Source organism: Sebastes fasciatus, chromosome 19 (genome assembly GCF_043250625.1).
Source record: "Sebastes fasciatus isolate fSebFas1 chromosome 19, fSebFas1.pri, whole genome shotgun sequence".
NCBI lineage: Eukaryota > Metazoa > Chordata > Actinopteri > Perciformes > Sebastidae > Sebastes > Sebastes fasciatus.
Genome location: NC_133813.1, coordinates 15,151,263 through 15,173,684, shown reverse-complemented (window position 1 = coordinate 15,173,684; position 22,422 = coordinate 15,151,263). Strand labels below are relative to the sequence as shown.

Genomic DNA, 22,422 nt, shown 5'->3' with positions numbered 1-22,422 from the left:
ACTATGTTTTCCCTTAAAATTTAGCATTCAAAACATATGATTACGTAATGAGATAAAGTAAACTACCTAACAGTTGGCTGTAGCCTATAAAGTAGTGTTCCATCTCAACATTTAACATTAAAATGCTTCTTACATGCCAGTTCAGTAATAATAATTCATAGTACCCTATAGGATAATAGGAACAGTATGAAAGGGGCCATTCTGCATGATGAGTACTTTTTTGAACAAAGTTTATTTCTGAATAAGAACTCTGAAAATCCACTGCACAAGCATGTTTGGACCAATAGATATCCCACCCACCCCCCACCCATTACAATACCCAGAGGGCACACAACTATAACCACGCAAGGAAGTGTACAAAAATTAATAATAATAATAATAATAAATAACATAAAATAAAATAAAATAAAATAAAATAAGATAAGATAAGATAAGATAAGATAAAAAATTATAAATTGTTAGGGGTCTAGGGCAGTACCACCATTATCTAGGGCACTAACATGCATAAAAAAACAAGCACAGGAGTTAAGCAGAAAAAAACAGGGGTCCTCTAATGCTTTGTTTGCAACGATTCTGGTCATTTATATATATGTATATAAGAATAAGAATATATATAAAAAATAAATAAATGTATACATATATATAAATACATTTATATATTTATTTATTTATTTTTATATATATTCTTATTTATATATTATTTATATCTATTTTGAGCAAATTATCACGCTTTATATTTATTTATATATTTATATATATTTATTTTATATATATATATATATACAGTATATGAACTTGCAAAACTTTTATTTAAAGTAAAGTTTTGTGGTACCACACCAATTAAAGCAAGGCAGGTTGCTGGTTCATGATGAATACTTTTACTACTGATAACTGATTTGCTCGTACACACACTTTGATATTACTGTTTTTTTTTCTTACGTAAAGGATCTGAATACTAACTATTTTGCCCACACACTGAAACGGAAGCAATTACTCAAAAGTCCCGTCCATCAGTCGTGAAATGACGTCGACACACCTCCTGCAGTCACCCTGCAATCTCTGGACAAACACTGGCTATCAATAATAGCCCTAATTGCAGACTATAGATGATTTTGTCATCGTGACTTTCTCATCACCGTGGTACTTTTAAAAAGAGCTGCTGACGTCTACAGCTTGTATCAGGAGGGGCATTTAACTTTCCTCATTATAGTCATTTCTATCAAGAAGTCTGACACTGGAGCACTTCTGATGGAGCTTTTCTAAAGTTAGATCAAGCTGAAGAACTGCAGCTATAAGGATCCAAATACAGCTGTTTATAGATCTGACATTTCTCTCTGATAACATGGGCGGAGTGAGCGTGTACTACTACTGTTCATGGACTAGCAGACCGGTTTTATTATTTATTATTCTGGCTGCATTACCGTGCATGTTGCACTGCTCAGAGAGCCCTGCAGCAGCAGCTGTTGGCAAAATGTATCCACGAGGCAACCACTGGGCAGTAGGTAAGAGAAACTTCACATCTATACAAAATAAAGTAAAAATAATAAGTCATTTACATTTTTTATTATTATATAATATTGTATTTGCTTGATTTATTTAGGTAAATATGCACCATATTTGGTGATAACATTTTAAGCAAATCATCAGAAATGATTTAAGCATATTGAGAAACCCTTCATATCCTGCAGGCTTTATGTATATATATATATATAAATATATTTATTTATTTGTTTATATATATATATATATATATATATATAATGTATATACATTTATTTATATATATATATATGTGTATATATACATTTATTTATATATATATATATATATGTATTTATTTGTATATATATTCTTATTTATATATTATTTATATTTTATATATATACTTATATAAAATGTATACATTTATTTATTATATATAAAAATGTATATATATATATATATATATATATATATATATAAATGTATTTATATATATACATTTATTTATTTTATATGTATTCTTAGTTATATATATTTATATCTATTTTGACCAAATCATCCCGCTTTATATTTATTTATTTAAATCAATCTATCAATCTATCAATCTATCAATCTCTCTATCTATCTATTATAATGCAATGATTTGTTTCATCTCTCTCATCTATAAATAGACAAGAAGATTTTTTTCTTCTGCTGGACACAAAATAAATAAATACAGTGAATTTAATTCAATTAAAGTAATTAAACATGCCTCACTGTATACTGAATACATTGTGTTTGATCCAGCCGTGAAATGCTGTAAAAGTGAGGCTTTTTATTTACACTTTAATGATAGAATATCATGGTGCAGTTTACCAAATAGTAGTTGGACCACAGACAGATTTATGCATCCCATTTACGTCCAACTCCCCAGGTCACTTGATGGGAAAGAAGAGCATCGAGAGCCTGCCTGGACTTCAGGGGTCAAACCATGACAGTGACTACCTCACACCCTCAGAAACAGCTGCAGGGGTCACAGAGCGACTGATGGAGGCTCTGATGCAACAAAAGAACCTGAAACAGACGACGCCACAATCTGCAGACAGGCTGCTTCGGCTGCACAGTGCCTGGAGAGAAGAGGACAGAGACAAATATCTCAGAGAGGTCAGTTTGTGGATTATCAGTGCATCAGTGATTTTTCAAATGTTTGGAAATAAGATGTCATGGTTACATGTATTTCTCCATTATAGATGTCAGACCTGTTTCTTCTGGCTTTGAGACTGCGAGACAATGACTCCACCTGAATCATCATCACCTACTAAACATGTGCCCTGTAATCACATATTCACTCTATATTTTTTTTCTGCTGTAAGAAACCCAAGAGAAGATTATTTTATCAGTAATTTAAAATGTCTAATATGCACATTATGCAGCAGTTTGATTAAAGACTGACATGTTACCTGAGCTGAGAATGCTGAATAAATTTAACGTTGTGATAACTGCATTGTGGATGTCTAATCATGCTTTGCACACATTCACTGTTAGGACTAACTCCACCTGTAGGGGAGAGCGGGGACAGTTGGGACGGAGCCTTTTTTAGCAAGTTAGAAAGCAATATGTCATTCACCATGCTCATAGTCAGCTGCACCCTCTTCACTTTCAACCTCAAAGTGGAGACCTACTGACTATTCCTCACATTGTATTCACAGTTATGAAATCTATAGCGTGTAAGTGCCTTTTTGCCTCTTTTGTTATTTTCCTTCTACCATACTGTTTTTAGTTATGCCACATACAAAATCATATCGTTGGAAAGCTTATTTGAAGTTGATGCTAGTGTTTTAGCTGTCTGAGCACAGGAGTCCAAAGCGTGTCTGCTCTCCCTGGGACGGTTCGGACACTGTTACTTTGGGGAGGGACCCACTGAGTGAATGTTTACGTGGCAGAATGTTAGCGTTTTTGCCAAATTCAACATCTCAGTGATTTATGAAAATATAATAATTTTACATATATTTTCTTTTTCTCAAAGAAAGGTGTGAAAATGTGTAAATCTTCAAATTTGGACTGCAGTTTTTTCTATGCAGATGATATATTTGTTTTTTTAGCCCAGAACGAGATGTCCCAACCGTCCTGGGGAGGCAGAATTTGGGGAAATATACTCCACGTACATTTAACAAAATTGTGCCTTTAATGTTTGGGTTAGGCTCTAAAAACCTTGATAAATTGTTAGCAGACACCTGTATCTGTTCAGGGATCAAATTATTTTCATTACTGTTCAAGCAGTCTGTAAGTAATGGGAGGTTATTTGGTGTCAATAACAAAAGTCTTCCAACTGACCCTGTTCTCCCCTACAGTACTGGTTTGTACCACCAGATGGCGCAAAATGTCCATTCTGGGAGCACCTGTATTTACATTTTAAGTATACCAGTAAAGTGAAGCAGGATGAGTTATCATGATTATAATTACAGATGACAAAAAGGAGTTTATGGCCCATTCAGTGAGCTTTGATGCTGCTTTTTCCTCACAAACAAACACAAACACACCCCAGTGTGTATTTAGGACAGTAAGATAGATGATGACGGGGACTATTATTAGCCCTCAGGGGTTGCAGACAATAGGAAATGCTAATTGAAACAATTTGGTTACACACATCTTTTCTCTTAAAGCCAAAGGAAAGTGTTCTCTTCTGTCCTCTTCCCTCATTTGTCGCGGATGATTGGCGAACAATAGAGGTACAAGCCACTTTCACCCTGTCATTATGAGTCTAATCCCGGGAGCGAATGGGATAAAGTTTGCAGGAGTTAATGAGGAGGAAATAAGTGGGTTGACAAGCTCTATCTGTAAAACAGAAAGAGGAAGTCTGGGAGTTTAAGCTGCTTCTTTATCACACCCTCCATTATGTCTTTAAATTAATTGATTAAACATTAAAGCGGTGTGAAACTTGATACCATAAAGAGGTTAAATGGATATTTTTGATCCAAATTTGCATTTACATTATGATGTGTGACCCTATTTGAGCCCATCATGTGTTTTAGGCAGCATTAGCAAACCCACAAAATCACAGAATGAAAATGTCAACCAGCTTCCCTTCATCACTAGTTTTGCGTTTAGTGTTAAATTGACGTTTTATTGCTTTTTTCCCCCAACCTGATAGTTAGTGGAATCAACCACTAAGGGGAGCTGTATTTAATATTTCCCCCAATTAGTGTGTGCTGAGCTTCCATGTACCTCCACTCTGCAGCATGATTAATGATGCTTTAAATATGTTTTATATAAGTGATATTGGCAGATCAACTACAGGTCATATCTATTCTGCTATATATATTTTTTTTTGCATCACAGTCATTCCTGATGTACACACATATATTTTTCATCCGGTCAGACATTTCTGACAAATCTCCTTGTCTCAAAATGTGAAATGTCTGGGAAAAACATGATTAGCCACAAATTTGTTAATTCATTTTTACATATAAAGTTTATTGTGTAGAGAAAATATTCACATTTGTTAAATCTTTCATGATGAAGATCAAAAAATCAGCAAGGAAGGATGAATCAAAAATGAGGAGTGCTCCATTTACAAAAGTAGAATAAATACTGATTGGTACTAACGGACTTGTTGTATTGGCAACATAACATTGAGATGAGAATGAGACGGGGCTCAACAAATGTAAAACTTTACAGTAAACACAACTTGTAGAGAAGACAAAGGAGAAGAAAAATACCAGATCATCAGTGTTCATTAGTTTTATATTTTTACAGGAATTTAATAGTTAGTGTCACAGATGATCAGACAGTTGCTTATAAGGATGACACTTTACTTTAAGTCCCCGTATTCAGCATTTATAAGCAGTAAAGACATTTAATAAATGGTTTAACCCATTATAATAGTCGTAAGCAGTTAAGGATATTTAATGTACAGTATATGAAGACATTTTATATTATTACAACTGTGTTTTATTACATTGTCATCCAGCCTCCACTTATGGATGTGGTACAAATACATTAATAAACACTTATATCTGCGTGCAACTTCATTATAGTGTGTTTATATAACATTTATTCAATGTTTACATACTGCTTATGAATGCTAAATCAAGAGAAGTGAAGTGTTACCCTTATAAGTGATGTGAACGTCTCTAATCCTGGATGTCGAATGTAGATTTCACTCTTTAAAAACTTCCAAAATAACAATCCCATCAACAACATGAGGATGAAGTCAGTTTCTCAAAAGATGCAGCACGATGCATTCTGGGTTTCGATGTCCATTTTTTAACCTCCTCCACTCAGCATCACCACGTCTTCCCAATAGACTGAATGTGTTCCTTGGCCTTCATCCTCAGTGAGGCAATACTGGAGTTCCTTGGATCAGATGAGCAGTGGTACGCTGGAAGCGGGGGGCACATTGAGCCCATGTGAGGCAGGTGATGGTGTTGTCCCAGGGCCGGGGAGTTGAGGAAAGAGGCTGGCAAAGAGGAGGGCATGGAAGGAGGAGGAGAAGGGGTGTAAGTGCCCGGGAGGCCCTGCGAGCACCCCGTGATGAAGCCCGGCAGGGACTGCAGGGAGGTGGAAGTGGTGATGGGGGTGGAGAGCCAGGGGTCAAGCTGCAGGCTGGAGCCCAGGGAGCTGGCGGGAGAGCGGCTGAAGGAGAGCAAGGAGGAGGAGGTGTCCTGGAGCTTGATGGAGCTCACCTCCAGCTTCTCCTGCCGACGCCACTTGGCCCTCCGGTTTTGGAACCACACCTGAAAAAAGAAAGAGGAGGATTTTAATTTTCAATTCAATTAAACTCAATACAAACTTTACTAAACCCTGCAAAGGCTACTGAGGCAGATGCACACATGATAGTTAGGAGAACACACTTTTAAAGCTAAAATCAACCAAATGCTTAAAAAAAACTATAGCTATTATGTAAATTATAATATTGTGTGAAAGTATTCAAATATTTAGAAGTGTGGAGGATGAGAATATGAGATATATGAGCGATGAAAACGAAGCACTTTGCATTAAATTGTAATGCTGTAATCAACAATTAGTGATTGTTACAAAAGAAATTGATTGAACGTCTATTTTTTTTCAGTTTCTTTCAATCTTGAATCTGTGATAAAAGTTTAACATTTTGTAAATCAATTTGAATTCAGCCAAATTAAATAAAAATTGTAGTTAGAAAGTAAAACATGTACCGAACCGAGCAATGCGATTTCTATCAGTTTTATATTTATGATCCCATAGCAAGTTAAATATCCCTACAAATGAAATTCATTTCAGCAAATTAAACTAATGTGTTAAAAAAAAATTCTCTAAATTTCTAATTTATCTCTGAAGTCTTTATATAATAATAGTAAATCTACCCAAAAATAAACTTTTCATATAAATATTTAGCCTATAAGGATGTTTTTTTTTTTTTATTATGTAGATTCTTTGTTTTTCTTCTTTTATTTATTAAAAATAGGCCTATTACAAATGTTGGGAGAAGCCTGGGTCCACACACTTGGCACCCAATCAGAAGGCTTCTTTTTGCCATTTTAATCACCTGACTACGACCATAAAACAAATTTGTGCTTCTTGTTTTAGGCTCCCTCATAGGTGGCAGTGCATTTAGCAAATGGCAGATTGGAGCAGCCCTTCCTCTCTCATCAGTACAGCTGCTGTCTCTCTGCCTAGTGATTGCTCCTAGTGACATCAGCTGCTAAAAAACACCAACACAAGTAGCCTTGAATTTTATTTTATCAATTTTTTAATAAATACTCCTCCTTGTTTATTATCTACTTCAACCAGTTACATAAAAGTTACTTTACAGTCTGAACTGTTTGTCCCTGCTCTCCTTTGAGAGATGAAATAATTTCAGTGTTCAACACCAAGCCCACCAAGTCTCCTGCTGTCATCATCAAAAAGTAAGCTACTTTACAATTTTGGACTATTTCAATATTGTTGTTTATTTGGAATTTAGTTAAGTGTACAATTTGATTTGATGTTGTTGTGTCTGTCAGCTGTGTGTGTGTGTGAATATATGGCCGCTGTGCCAAGCTAGGTCATGCTGTTAATGTTTGTCTTGTTGGATCAGAATCAGGCTTTAGGTATGAGTGTGGCCTACACTTGTGCCACCAGGACTCTTTTGCTTTCTAATAGAAATGCAGCTAATAGTGTTGGAAATTAACTTTTTTTTTTGTCCACCTGCCACTTTGTCTGGTAGATTCCAAAATTTCCACTCCATAGATTACACATTGTGATTTTTTTGGCTGGTGAGTGAAGCAAATCTATAGCAGCCACTTGCATATTGTTACCAGCATTTGGCTGGTGGCTGATGGTGCTAATTTCTGGCTCAAAACAAAGTCAACAAAGTTGAACAAGAGTTAAAGAAAGAAGATGAATATATCTATAAAAAAAAGAATACAACAAGGAGCAACATACAAATGAGTCAGGATGTTTCTGTAAATTGTAAACAATAATACAGTAGTGCAATGGTGCAGAGTGCAAAATATGCTGGGATAAATATTGAATGATTATTGTAACAGGTTGCTTAATATACATAGGTGGATATTTGTATATATACTTTCTCATATTTAAATGATTATTTTGGACAAATAATTATGAAAATTATATACAAAAACATGTATTTTAATGTTAATCTGAAGAGCAAAACCTGACATTTAGCAAATCGGACAGCACAAAAACAGCAAATTCCAGTATAGAATATGCATTTTCTGCAAAATAAATGAAGGGACCTGTTGACATTTTTGTATTAAATGAAAGAGAAATGATATAAAATTGACCATTGCTTGAAGTGAATATTTAGTAAAATTGATAAATACAGCCCATGTTGCAAAAGCCCAAATTTACGTTAACTCTCAGAAGTTTTGCAAAAAAAATCTGTATATTTCCAAGAAATATTTTTAGAATTCCATGAAATCCTTTTCTTCTAACATAAATTAATTGTTAAAATAGTCATAAACATCTAAAAAACAGAATAATTATCTTTAAAAATGATCAAGAAAAGCTTAAATACAGACAAAAAATACTGTAAATCTAAGACCATTTACATATAAATCACAAATGAAACATGTAATTTTTACTTTTTTTTTCTGTCATTTTGAAATACAGACAAAAAATGTAAAATTTCTTGAAAAAAACTGTAAAAAAAAAGATTTTTTTTTTTACAGTGTAGATGTTTGGAGTTGGACGGGCTAGCCATGCACCTGATTTTTCACTATTTGTTATGCAGCCATCATCACTGCCTGCAGGCTGAATATATGCGTGCACAGTGACGACAGTAAGGCTTTGAAAGTGGTTGTTTTTTAGGGGTAGCTACTTGTACGTACCTGCACTCGGACCTCCGGCAGGTTGACCTTAAGAGCCAGCTCTTCTCTGCTGTACACGTCCGGATAGTGGGACTTCTCGAAAGCTCTCTCCAGCTCGTGAAGCTGGAAGGTGGTGAATGTCGTCCGGTTCCGACGGTGTTTCTTCTTTGGGTTCTCATCATCAGACAGTTTTCCGTCTCTGTCCGGTGAGTCCGGACACACCAAGGCTTCAGCTGCTCCACCTGCACAACAACACGACACAACACTGTTAAGAATGTCCCAGTAAAATAACAGTAAAGAACTGGCAGCGGGGTTGCCTTTATGTTACTGTAAAATTAACATACACATACTTGTAAAGGGACATACAGACAGCGACAACAACACAGACTGGTGTTTTTATGTTTTGTTTTGTTGCTTTGTTTTTTTTAACTCTACTTTTTCTTTTTCTTATTTTTAATATTATCTATTTTTTTATTTTTTTTATTTTAGGTTAAAGGAATACATACTGTGGTGGCAGTTTCTGTTAAAACAAGACACAAACTGTGGTCACAACCTGTCTTTCAAGTAAATGTAATAGAAGCACCTGCAGATGGATTCACGAGCACAGTTACAGAGTGAACTGAGGCAAGCGAGCCCTGAGTACAAAGAGTATAGAGTATTTATACAGTTAAATCATAACACGAAGATAAGTGCAAGGAATACAAAAAGAGGAACAATAGAAAGTGTATGATTGCGTCAGCACACAGCAGACACCAGAGCATCACAAGTCATAACAAGTATCTCAGCAATCTGTTGTTTATGGCGACAGTGCCACTAAAATGTCAGGTCACTGTCTTATGGTGACGCAGCTGAACATGTGAAGCCCTGAGATAATCTAAAGATACACTTTCTTACAGCAGATATGACAATTGCCATTACAATACACATACTTGTAAAGGGACATACAGACAGCAACAACAACACACAGGTGTTTTTTGTTTTTGTTATGTGTGGGGTTTTTTTAGTTTTTTTTTTAACTCTACTTTTTCTTTTTGTTATTAATATTGTTAATTGTTTTCTTGGTTTTGGTTTTGAATGTTGAGGTTGTTTTCTCTTTAGTGTACTTGATGGGTTTGTCTGTAAAGCTCATCTACTTAAAAGTTGGTTTATAGACTGTTGTAATTACAAACAGTGGATTGCATATATGAAAACAACCTTGAAAAAAAAGTATAAAGTATAAAAAAAAGATTTATTTTTTAAAAGAAATATTATTAGTGTTATTTATGTGCATTTATGTTAAGTGCTCCTTCATGAAAGATGAAATAATCTGAGTTCAAGTTGGATCTGCATTATTAAAAAGGCGAGGAAAGAACTGAAATTGACTACACTGTTAAGAATATCCCAGTAAAATAACAGTAAAGAACTGGCAGCAGGGTTGCCTTTATGTTACTGTAAAATGAACATTATTATACTGTCGCTGAAATTTACAGCTTTGTGCTGTTAATGAAAAATACTGTTTTGTTTTTTTATTATTTCACAGTATTTTACAGTTAATTTACTGTTTAAAGATACATCATATAGCTGTTTTTCACCTTTCTTTTACATTATCTTACTGATTTGTTTTAATGCACTATTTAGGTTGTATTTTTTACATACATTTTAATAAACATTATTTTTTGCCTATAGATGAATAGACTTAGCAGGTTACAGACATAGCAATAGTCACATTAAATACAATTAAAGGCACTTGTTAGGGAAAAGGCTATAATAGACTTGTTGACACTTCCCAAAAATGTCTGTCTATAGCTGGTTACAAGCACAGAATGCAAACCAGAACAACATGTGAGTGAAGAACAATAAAGCTAATTCACTGATTTTACAATCATGTACAATGTACAAGCCTCACAGGTGCAGATCAGGTCCCAGAATTAAAAAAATACATCATGAAACTGTCACTGATGATACTTTAGACAGTTGATCAGCACGAAAGTGATGTTTTTTTAAGAATGCATTATAGTTCAGTTAAAAAACGGCCTATGAGTGTAATCTAACAGGTTTTCTTTTGTATTAACAGTAAAGCACTGTTTTTAGCAATAACAGGTTAATACTGTTGAAATCCTGTTGTAAATTAACAGCAATTGTTTACAGTGCAGGATGATAAAAATGGCAAGTTTAAGCCATATGCGTCCTAAAACCTAATTAATAAGAGTTTTTTAAATATGTAGTGCATATTTTGTTTTATGAGGAACATTTGTGGTTCAATTTGGTGAAAAATATTGGAATGAAATAAAACACACAACCAGCTCTGACAACACTACTGTAAGGGGAAAGGGAATACAATATAAAAAGCTCAATAAAAATATATATAATCAAATTAAAGTAAAACTACTCTTATTTCTTTCCTATGGATATTATTAATGTATTTCTTTATTATTATTTTTTTTTTTAAGGACTTTTTTTTTAGCCAGTCAACCTGCAGCTGTTACCCTGCACTATATTCAGTTTTAACAGTTCTGGTATTTGTTAGTGTACTTTGCACTACTAACTTTTTTACTGCCTTTTTACTAACATGTTTTGCACTATGGAACTGTGATGCTGGAAACTTGAATTTTCCTCGGGATCAATAAAGTCTCTATCTATTTATAAGTTTGCGCGCTATCAAAGAAAACGACACCCTAATGGTTTTCTTGAGAAAGTTTAAAAAAAAAATATACTTCTTCAGATAACATGACATGTTATATAAGCATATTTTTCTTGCACTTAAATTGACTTTATGCGTATAAAATTTGGAGAAAATTCTACTTACTGTCAAAACTTTCTGAGGAATGACTTTTCTTCAATGGGTTCATGATTACATTCCGCTCAGCATCTTTGACCATGCAGACTTTCTCTGTCATGCTGTAGCAGGCCGACTTGTGGAAGAGGGTGTCCTCTTTAAATCCCAGTATCGCCTCTATGCTGTGGACTGTGGACGGGTTGTTGTCCCCTTGTTGTGGGCTCTGGACGGAGCGTGCTGAAGGAGACAGGCGCTCATCCATCTTCATCATCATCATCACTTGGGAAGTTGATCCAAGAAGCCACATTGGTCGGTTGAAATCCGGAAAAAAAATGCTCAAAATTACACTTACAAACCAGAGTCGAGTGGACAATTTACGCACAAGACACGCACCAGTAAGCCTGTCTTGCTCAGTGGATGTGGGGCATCTTCAGAGAGGGGCTTTTAAAGTAGTGCCTGTTGTAAGACCCCTCCTGCTCATGCTGCACCCCCGCTGCACGTCAGAGAGTGGGACGTCCTGTTGGATTTGGCCCCTTTGGATTTGGCCCCTTTGGATTTAGGGGGTAATTGTGCGCCCTCCCTATAACTCCTCCCCATCTCAAGTGCATCAGTCAGTCAGTGCTGGCTCTAAACCTACTTACATAAATCTTAAAACCATCTTTCCACTCCTCCAGATGTCATGTTCATGTCAGTCTGTGGCGAAAAAAAAAAAAAAGAGGAAGATTATAGGCCCACAGATTAAGGTACAACAAAATCATAATTACAAGATTTCTGGTCAGGACACGGATTGCAAGATGACAGCTTAATATTTAATCAAAGATATTGTCGCCAAACCGAATAGATATTTTTCATTTTAGTTGAAGAATTATTTGTTTTTATTGAAAGAACAAATCATGACCCCTTCCTGGCTCCATGTTGAGGCTCATTAAAACACACGAGAGGGCTCATCAAAAATCAATTCATAAATCAGACTTTCTTTAACCAGTTTCTTCTAGGTGTTGAGTCAAAGAGGGTAACAAAAGCCCAAACAATAACAGTTTTGGGCTATTACCACTTAACGGCAAACAAAGATTGACAGCAGTGTGGTAATCCTGCTTAAGGGGATTACATTATTTGACTCAAAATAAGTTAAAACCCCTAAAACTATTTAGCTCTTCTTAATTACAGAAGGTGACCTTATCCTTTGTTTGCCTGAGAGAGGATGGGGGGGGTCAGATGCTAACTGAGATTTGTTTTAATTAACAGTAAGAAAAAGTTGTGACTTGAGCAAATGCAAAAGTTTATTTATACAGCAACATTTTTTTTTTGCTCTCTTGTGTTTGCATGTGAGGAGATCTGTCGATGTTTTACAGCACACATACAGAGATAATGGGTTCTAAAGCTGTACGGTGTCTGTCACTGAGTTTGAATTGATTCAGTTTTATTGTTAAAATGTGGACAACAAGCAGTTTCTGTCTCATGAGCTCTGTGCTCAGCTGCTGGTTAGCCTTGATTTATTTCCTTGCCAAGAGTTAGAAGAGAAGATTGATGCCACTCTTGAATGCATGTATACATGCAGGTGCCTGTAACGTTACCTCTTATGTATAAGGCTTGTACCTGTATGATTACACTATAGTGCATTCAGGCAAGTAAGGCTAGTTGTAATGGCCCATTTTGGTTAATATAAACTGGGAAAAAAAAGTTTGGAAACTTGTGTTTGGTGGATTATTTCTCTGTTGTTACAATGCTAATTGGCATTGTATTTTACATCGTTGGAAAGCCTGTCTATTTACCTTCACAATGATGTCCAACTTGTAAGGATCATGCATTTGTGGAATGAGCAGCACAGCTGATTATGTGGGTAGCACCCAAGAAAAAATTGCCAAAATGCTCTGCCAATGGTTAACAGTGTATTCTCCTGTTGGAATTGACTCTTGTTTTGAGTTGTTTGGTGGATTGGAGGACTGAACTCTCTATCAGTAACAAGGAACAAACAAGACATATTGGCTATTTTACACTTTATTAATTTAATACACCGTCAGGAGCCTCAGTAGCAGGTGGAAGATCCTTAAAAGTTGGACATCATTGTGAAGGTAAATAAACAGGCTTTCCAACGATGTAAAATACAATGCCAATTAGCATTGTAACAACAGAGAAATAATCGACCAAACACAAGTTTCCGAACTTTTTTTTCCCAGTTTATATGCATTTCAGAACCTATTAAGTAGATGTTTGGTCTTGGACGGGCTAGGTCCACCTGATTTCTGCCTACGCCAATGATATGGCAAAATTGTAGCCACTATTTGATATACAGCCATCATTACTGCCTGCAGGCTGAATATATCTGTGCACAGTGAGAGAAAAAAAGGGCGATGAAAGTGGTTGTTTTTGGGGACAGAGGTTTAGTTTTCTTAGAGATGCTCTCGTGTGTTTGCATGTGAGGATAGCTGTCGATGTTTTACAGCACACATACAGAGCATGATAATAGGTGCTAAAGCTGTACGGTGTCTGTCACTGAGTTTGAATTGATTCAGTTTTATTGTTAAAATGTGGACAACAATCCGTTTCTGTCTCATGAGCTCAAGCTGCCGGTTAGCCTTGACAGTCGTCTGCACACAGGCTGAACGAAGCTCGGGCATCAGTACAATAACCTCCGGTGTTCACAATACCAGTAAAGAAGAGACCATGTAGACAGAAAACTTCTTGCAGGTTTCTTAAACTTTTTTTGAAAGCATGTGTGGTAAAAAATGATCTCAACTCAAACTGAATTTGAAAGCGATTGTCCTTCAGTCGACGTTTCCAAATCTGAAATAGATCAATAAGTACGAACATAAGCTTTGACCCTGAGGAGTGAATAAGAGATTGAAGCTTGAAAGGAATAGTTAAACATTTTTGGAACTACGCTTATTTGTTTCCTTGCCGAGAGTAGATGAGAAGATTGATGCCACTCTTCTGTATGAGAGTGACATCAGTCTCCTCATTTTCTCTGCAAGAATACAAATGAGTTCATTTCCCAAAATGTCAAACTAAACTACCATTAGCTCAGTTAGTTGAGACATCTTGAAAATCTAGAAGAAAAGTACAACAGGCTTGTATAACTTGCTCTAGAGCTGGTACCCAGAGAGAGAGAGAGAGAGAGAGAGAGATATCGAGCACAGCGTCCGGTGATCCTATTAGATGGTAATCTCCAGACTTTACAAATCCACAGCCGTTTAACCTTGGGTTCATGTGAAACTCTAACCGTTCTGCCTAATCATCCCTAACAAGTGTTTGGTTAATGCCCAATTAAATTAAGACCTATTTCTTGATTGACTGCATTAGCTCTGATTCAGGTAGATGGGGATTTTTGAAGTTGCTTAATTTTTAATTTGATATACATTTAAAAATAATATAAAATGTAAAAGCCATTGAGGATTTTAAATACACTTGTTTTAAATACACTTGTTTCGACATGCTATATTATGACTTTTTTCGACATACTATAATATGACTTTTTATGACTTTTTTTCGACATACTAGATTATGACTTTTTTCAACTCTCTATACTATCACTTTTTTATGACTTTTTTTTTTAGTATAGTATGTCGGAAAAAAAAGTCATAGAATAGTATGTCGAAAAAAAGATCATTGTATAGTATGTTGAAAAAAGTCAGTATTGTATGTCGAAAAAAAAGTCAGTATTGTATGTCAAAAGTCATAGTATAGTATGTCGAAAAATGAGTAAAAAAAGTCATAGTAGCGTATGTCGAAAAAAACGTCATTGTATAGTATGTAAAAATAAAAAGTCCCAGTATATTATGTTGAAGAAAAAAGTCATAGTATAGTATGTCGAAAAAAGTCATAGTATAGTATGTCAAAAAATTTGTAAAAAAAGTCTTAGTATAGTATGTCGAAAAAAAGTCATAGTATAGTGTGTTGAAAAAAGTCAGTATTGTATGTTGAAAAAAAAGTCATAGTATGTCGAATACAAAGTCCTAGTATAGTATGTTGAATAAAAAAGTCATAGTATAGTATGCTGAAAAAAGTCATAGTATAGTATGTCGAAAAAAAAGTCATAGAATAGTATGTCGAAAAAAATGTCATAGTATCGTACGTCGAAAAAAACGTATTTGTATAGTATGTCGAAAAAAAAGTCATAGTATAATATGTTGAAAAAAGTCATAGTATAATATGTCGAAAAAAAGTCCTAAAAAGACCTAGTATATTAAGTCAAAAGAAGTCATTGGATATTATGTTAAAAAAAGTCATAGTATAATATGTGAAAAAAAGTCATAGTATCGTATGTCGAAAAAAACGTCATTGTATAGTATGTCGAATAAAAAGTCCTAGTATAGCATGTTGAACAAAAAAGTCCTAGTATAGTATGTCGAAAAAAAAGCATAGTATAGTATGTTGAACATTTTTTTTAAAAAGTCATAGAATAGTATGATGAAAAAAGTTGGAAATAGTATGTCGAAAAAAGTCATAGTATAGTATGTCGAAAAATTAGTAAAAAAAGTCAGTGTAGCATGTCGAAAAAAAGTCATAGTATAGTGTGTTGAAAAAAGTCAGTATTGTATGTTGAAAAAAAAGACATAGTATAGTATGTCGTAAAAAAAGTCATAGTATAGTATGTTGAAGAAAAGGTCATAGTATAGTATGTCGAAAAATGAGTAAAAAAAGTCATAGTATCGTATATCAAAAGAAGTCATTGTATATTATGTTAAAAAAAGTCATAGTGTAGCATGTCGAAAAAAAAGTCATAGTATAGTATGTCGAAAAAAAGTCATAGTATAGTGTGTTGAAAAAAGTCAGTATTGTATGTTGAAAAAAAAGTCATAGTATAGTATGTCAAATACAAAGTCATAGTATAGTATGCTGAAAAAAGTCATAGTATAGTATGTCGAAAAAAACGCCATAGAATAGTATGTCGAAAAAAAGTCAGTTTAGTATGTTGAAAAAAACTCGTAGTACAGTATGTCGAGCAAAAGTCATAGTATAGTATGTCGAAAAAAAAGTCATGGTATAGTATGTCGAAAAAAACGTCATTGTATAGTATGTCGAATAAAAGGTCCTAGTATAGTATGTCGAAAAAAAGTCATAGAATAGTATGTCGAAAAAGGTTCATATTACAGTATGTCGAAAAAAGTCAGTATTGTATGTCGAAAAAAGTCATAGAAGAGTATGTAGAAAAAAAGGTCATAGTATAGTATGTCTACATACTGGCATACTATTCTATGTTTTTTGTAACATACTATACTATGACTTTTTGTCGACATACTATACTATGACTTTTTTTGACAAACAGTACTATGATTTTTTTCTACATATTATACTATGACATTTTTATTTATCGACATACTATACTATGACTTTTTTTCAACATACTATAGTATGACTTTTTTTCTACATATTATACTATGACATTTTTTTTACTTTTTTATCGACATACTATACTATGACTTTTTTTAACATACTATACTATGACTTTTTTTAACATACTATACTATGACTTTTTTTGGACATACAAACTATGACTTTCTTTTATTTTTTGGACCTTCTATACTGTGACCTTTTTTTTCTCTAAAAACAGTACTATACTTTTTTTTCTACATACTATACCATGACTTTTTTTTCTACATAACTTACTATGACTACTTGTCTACATACAATACAATGACTTTTTTTTCAACGTACAATACTATGACTTTTTTCAAATTTTTTCAACATAAGATACTATGACTTTTTTCCAACATACTATACTATGACTTTTTTTTTCTCTTTTTTGGACATGCTATACTGTGACTTTGTTTTGACATACAGTACTATGCCTTTTTTTTAATAAATACAATACTATGACTTTTTTTCTTATTTTTTCGAGAAGATACTATGCCTTTTTTTTCGACATACTACACTTTAACTTTTTCAGACATTCTATACTATGACTTTTTTTCGACACACTATACTTCGACTTTTTAAGTACGTCGGAAAAAAAGAATAAAAAAGTCATATTATAGTATTACAATAATAGGATAAGATAGGGAATAGGATAAGAAGTTATTATTTTAACTTTTTAAAAAAGTAATAATAATACTGATTCTAAAACAAACATACTGTACTATGACTTTTTTCGAAACACTATCTTATTTTTTTTAGACTTTTTAATAACTTGTTAAACATACTGTAGTATGGCTTTTTATCTTATTTTCTGCATACTATACTGTGAGTTTATATTTTTTTACTTGAATAATACATTTACAAGTACTTCCATGTATTTAATCTGTATTCATGGACATTGATTCAATTTTTATAGAATAAATGATTCAGTATTTTAAAGTTATGGTTAGTGCATATCTGCAAAATGTCTGCAAATGTTTTTGCTCAACAGCTTTTATTAAGATTAAAATGCGTCAGTGGAGAAATTCAAAGTAAATCAACATGTCAAAACTCAGGACGATTTTCTGCTTTGTATTAACACTGAAAGACAAAAAAAATCTAAATGTCATAATTAATTCAAACACCACATACAAAAAAAATCTAGAATAACCAACAAACCAAATTACACAGGAATGATTTTTAACTTATATACAGTATAATATATAAATATATATATTGTGTATATAAGTGAGTCTTGTTATATAGACAGAGAAAAAAGAACATTATACCACAAATAATCATCATTTTGAAATGTACTGTGGCCTGTCAAAGGGAAAGTCACTTTTGTACGTAATGTATCTAAAGAGAACCTTCATGAGGGAGTGATGGTGCACCGTGGTTGTAATGTAAAGTATTTTCAGTATATTGCAATGATAAGTTGTATATAACTACCCATTCAGTAACACACTAATAGGGGAACTTTTACAGTATATCCTCTAGTAGATGCAGACTGATAGCAGTAATGATATAACACACCTTTTTTATTATCTATTTTATTAGAGAAATGATTTGCCTTTTTAATGCTTATAATAAAACTGAATACTTTGCAGGCGGTTGAACTGAATCCCAGACTTGTTAACATAGCTCAGTCTTAAGATTCCCAGAAAGCGTTGAGATAAATTTTCACGTGTTCTTCTTTTTTCGTCTTCGTCTTCATCATTCAAACACAGCCAACCATCTCTGGCCGTTCACATGACGGAGCATTTCTCCTCTGCTTTGGTCTTTAGCTCGGTGACAGTCGCCGAGGCCTTCTCCTTCAGCTGGTCCATGTCCATGTTCTGCAAGTTTTGAAACTGGCCCATGATGGAGTCCTTGCCCTCCTCCTCTGTGGCGTCCTCGTCCACCATCTTGAGCAGCTCTTCGGGCACGTCCACGTCGTCCCCGGCTATCTCGATCATGTTCTCGTCCTGCTCGCTCTGCAGATGACGACGGCGTCAGGGAGAAAACACGGTCAGAATCCAGAAATGCAAACATAAACGCAGATATATGAGAGATTTCCCATTCAGTGTGATTATCGATATTGAGGAGAAGGTGTCCTCATGAGGACATGAGGACAAGGCGTCCTCATTTGATATGCAATTCTATGCAATCTCTGTATTGAATATTTCTCAATAATAATTAATCATAATAATAGGTTATTATATATAAACTCTCAGCACTGAAACATGAGGGAGGGTATTTTTATGTTTTCCCTGATTATCTCAAAGATTGTATATTCATGGCAGAAGTAAACAACCCAAAGGCTGACTTAAAGGATTTTTACAGGATTAACATGCTGTCCGCCTGCCTGATTTCCAAAACAGACAGAATATCTCTGACCTTTTGACACTCAGGTCTGACAAACATCGCATGCGTCGACCACAGTTTATCACAGGACATAATAAGATGACCTATACATAAACCTAATTTGTTGACCGCTTTTTGATTAATTATATTGTCCTCCTTTTGATTTTACTTTAGTTCTAATGTAGCACATTAAAACATATACAATATATATGTATACGATGCATTGGTCTGGTTTTGAATTAAAATTATAAGCAAACAATAAGGCGAACTAGGAAACAAAAACAGATGAACTCTAGGATCTGTCTTAATCCACATTCGAGGAGCTGCACTCGAGGATATTCTGCTGTCTGTGTTTTCTACATTTCTTTCCTGAAGCAGACTTGAGTCTCCTTTGACGTTACTTTGTGGGCATTTGCATCATAGAAATGCTTTATTTAAAGCCTTTCCTACAAACTCAATCTAATCACTTAATATCGGGAAGAGTCATGCAATAGTCAGTGCACTGGGACTACTTTAAACTTCAATCTGTGGGATTATCTCAGTCCTGCTTTAGCCTTTCCTCTCAGAATCCCAACGATAGTCTAAAGATATCTTCTATTGCGTTGCACGAGACCCTAATTCCATTAGACTAACAGCTCCTGTTTCTACTCATACTGTACACTTTGTACAATTAAAAATATATATATATATATATATTTCTAACTCACTCTTGATAGCATTGCATGTGTCTTCTCAACCTCCTACCCGTTAAAAGAAAAGAATCAACAGAACAGGATCCCTTTGTGCCTTATTGTTGTTGAAAATCCATTTAAAATGCATATTTCACTTCTAATGAAGACACTTTGCCATTTGTCTTTTTCAAGCTGGCATGCAACGTAAACATCATTGATGGGAAATAATTAGATTTAGATGTATAGCCTCCCGCCATTGTCCTCATCACATATGTATGGTTTCAATTTAAAAGACAAACAGTGAAAAGAAATGCACCCATTGTTTCAACCAGGAAACTGAACAACAGAGTGTCTGTTGCGTTACACTGTAAGAAAACGCCTCCAGCAGCCAAGGTCATCACCGCATTCAGATGAATAAAAAATCACAGTATTAGAAAAGCTGTATTAGCAAATTCTCTTTTGCCATAAAAAACACAGTTTGTTCCGAGCAAGTTTTCAACCTCTTTATAGGATTAGAAGACACATCTTTAAAAGGCTTAAATAAATTCCCAACATACCTTATTTGCTCCTTCCATTACAGTTTATTTTTCTTTAGTCCTTTTAAAATGGTGCAATTGCTCAGTTTACATCCACTAAAGAAGATGTTGCTCTTTCTTAAAGCCAGTTCACACTGCCCGGCGCGCCCTAATGAGCCTGGGACACCTGCTCAGAGGCATTTGGCTTTGTAAGACTCAAGGTGCAATATGGGACACATAGGCTAACGTCTTCCAGGACGTGAGTTGAACGTCTTTCTCACTAATCTACTGGCATGGCTTCCACCTCCTGTCGTCCAAGGTGAAGCTGCCAAGTTACTTCTGTTGGATAACCTCGACCATGAAGCATCTATTTGTTGCTCCACCTGTGCAGGTCACCAAATCCTGCTTTTTCACCCAAACCACTGGACGGTAAAGCCACTGGTGATTATAATTACCAGTTCTTATTAAAAGACTGAGAAAAGCATTATGTAATCTTGTGAAAAAGAAAAAAACAATTGGTAACACTTTACTTTAACGCCTCTATTTAGCATTTCTAAGCAGCATATAAGCCCTTAATAAATGGTTTGTAACACACTATACTGTAGTTGTAAGCAAATACAAGTGTATATTAATGTATTTGTCAACAATTATAAATCCTGAGGGCATCCATTAGTGGGGGATGCTGTACAAACAGATAATAATACTGTAAAATACTGTTGAAATAATATAGAATATGTCTTCATAGTAGAAGTTATAATCGTTGACAAATTTTGTACATTAGTAAACACATCAAATGTCCTTTACAGTACATTACAATGTGTTATAAAACATTTTTATTCCACAGCTTTGCTGAATACTCGATTCTGATTGGTCAATCACAGCGTTCGGTCTGTTATTTCTTTATAGCAGACCGTTGCTATGTATAACAGACCGTTGCTATGGGCGCAGTTCTGATGTCGGACTCTGGAGGACCGTTTTTGTGTCAAATTATTGATTTCTAAAGTAAGTAGCCGTGTAATAAGTGGGATAATGTACAGTGAGAGCGGGTCATTGTTGAGAAATAAACTCCTGTCAGGGTTTATTTCACAACAATGCTCGCTGTACATTACCCCTTACTTATAGTGCTTGAAAATAATTAATATAGAGTCAACCATAACGCCTTTGTGTACCTATTTAGGAGAGTTTATTAATGTACGATAAAAATTACACTTTAAAATATGAGTTACACTTGAACTGTAGGGGTAAAAACTCTTTACCTTCGGCAGCCGGTATTTTTCTCTGAGGCACACCCTGAGTGTTGCCCTCTCTGCCTTCTTGTGTAAGAAATCTGCATCTCTCTCCATCCTGGAATAAAAGAAATATAATATATTATTAGCACGGTAACTTTTATATGTTGGTTTAAAGTAAACATTATTTATTTTAATCTCTTTTATGGAAATACAAAAAAAGGGAAAGCTGCAAGGAAATAATTGTATGACCTTGTGTTGTCATCAGCGGCTCAAGAGCAGCAGAACGGATCTTTCAGCATTTGGATTTTCATGAAAAATATTTTCCCGTCTGATGGCTCAGTCTGTTTTGTTTTTTTACATACACATCGGTCAAATCAGATAAACAACAGAGAGACGGTTTAGCTCAACACAACAACCTCCAGTTCACCTGAATATTATTAAAGCAGGAAATTCTGTCTGCTGACAGAGATTTAGATTTAACCAACGAGGTTTTCAATTAGGATTCTGTTTATTTATTTAACAAATATTTTCTATTTGAGTCAAAAATAAAGCTTTGGTACAGTATGTGCATCTTTATTGGCTTTTAACTGTAAATATCCCAACATTTATCTTAAACTTACATGCTAGTTTTATGCATGAGTTGTAAGAATTGTGACGTTTTCAGGTGAATTGGATGCTGTAGTCTAATAAGTGCCATGTTGTAATACTTGATGAAAAATATGACTCCATTTAATGTTTTTAAATTTTGTTTTTGCAACAGGATATCCTTTCCGAAACTGCAAACAACCCTATTACCTAAATTTGTAATGCCTGACCTAAATT

General features: G+C 34.5%; 3 protein-coding genes and 1 long non-coding RNA gene across 5 annotated transcripts in view; 2 read left to right on the top strand and 2 right to left on the bottom strand.

The window, feature by feature from the left end:
* Positions 1–1,037: 1,037 nt before the first annotated feature.
* grp (gastrin-releasing peptide) lies at positions 1,038–2,997 on the top strand. The gene is made up of 3 exons (XM_074618221.1): positions 1,038–1,502; positions 2,396–2,625; positions 2,712–2,997. Exons 1-3 carry the CDS (start codon positions 1,343–1,345, stop codon positions 2,763–2,765), a joined length of 444 nt encoding a protein of 147 aa, XP_074474322.1. The 5' UTR covers positions 1,038–1,342; the 3' UTR covers positions 2,766–2,997.
* Positions 2,998–4,914: 1,917 nt separating this feature from the next.
* On the bottom strand, positions 4,915–11,906 carry rx3 (retinal homeobox gene 3). Its single transcript, XM_074617200.1, has 3 exons — positions 11,536–11,906; positions 8,772–8,992; positions 4,915–6,197 (listed from the first exon to the last, which is right to left on the bottom strand). Exons 1-3 carry the CDS (start codon positions 11,810–11,812, stop codon positions 5,748–5,750), a joined length of 948 nt encoding a protein of 315 aa, XP_074473301.1. The 5' UTR covers positions 11,813–11,906; the 3' UTR covers positions 4,915–5,747.
* LOC141757043 (uncharacterized) overlaps positions 7,045–22,422 on the top strand; it is a 27,078-nt gene continuing 11,700 nt past the window's right edge. Inside the window, exon 1 of one of the 2 annotated variants that reach the window (XR_012591579.1) lies at positions 7,045–7,346. This is a non-coding gene — a long non-coding RNA (uncharacterized LOC141757043). Of the gene's footprint in view, positions 7,347–8,835; positions 8,957–22,422 lie in introns of those variants that run through there. The other variant, XR_012591578.1, reaches the window with a different exon arrangement.
* The window catches only part of cplx4a (complexin 4a), a 6,416-nt gene continuing 1,845 nt past the window's right edge, over positions 17,852–22,422 (bottom strand). Inside the window, exons 2-3 of the mRNA XM_074617201.1 lie at positions 21,628–21,715; positions 17,852–18,815 (exon numbers count right to left, since the gene is read on the bottom strand). Coding sequence (XP_074473302.1) covers positions 18,588–18,815; positions 21,628–21,715 — 316 coding nt within the window. The 3' untranslated portion in view covers positions 17,852–18,587. The remainder of the gene's footprint in view (positions 18,816–21,627; positions 21,716–22,422) is intronic.

Coding starts and splice junctions, on each gene's coding strand:
- rx3 (XM_074617200.1), bottom strand. CDS start 11,812: ATGTGGCTTCTTGGATCAACTTCCCAAGTGATGATGATGATGAAGATG. Junction 8,993..11,535: donor TTCCTCAGAAAGTTTTGACA/GTAAGTAGAATT, acceptor GTTGTTGTGCAG/GTGGAGCAGCTGAAGCCTTG. Junction 6,198..8,771: donor TGCCGGAGGTCCGAGTGCAG/GTACGTACAAGT, acceptor TTCTTTTTTCAG/GTGTGGTTCCAAAACCGGAG.
- grp (XM_074618221.1), top strand. CDS start 1,343: ATGGGCGGAGTGAGCGTGTACTACTACTGTTCATGGACTAGCAGACCG. Junction 1,503..2,395: donor AGGCAACCACTGGGCAGTAG/GTAAGAGAAACT, acceptor CCAACTCCCCAG/GTCACTTGATGGGAAAGAAG. Junction 2,626..2,711: donor GAGACAAATATCTCAGAGAG/GTCAGTTTGTGG, acceptor TCTCCATTATAG/ATGTCAGACCTGTTTCTTCT.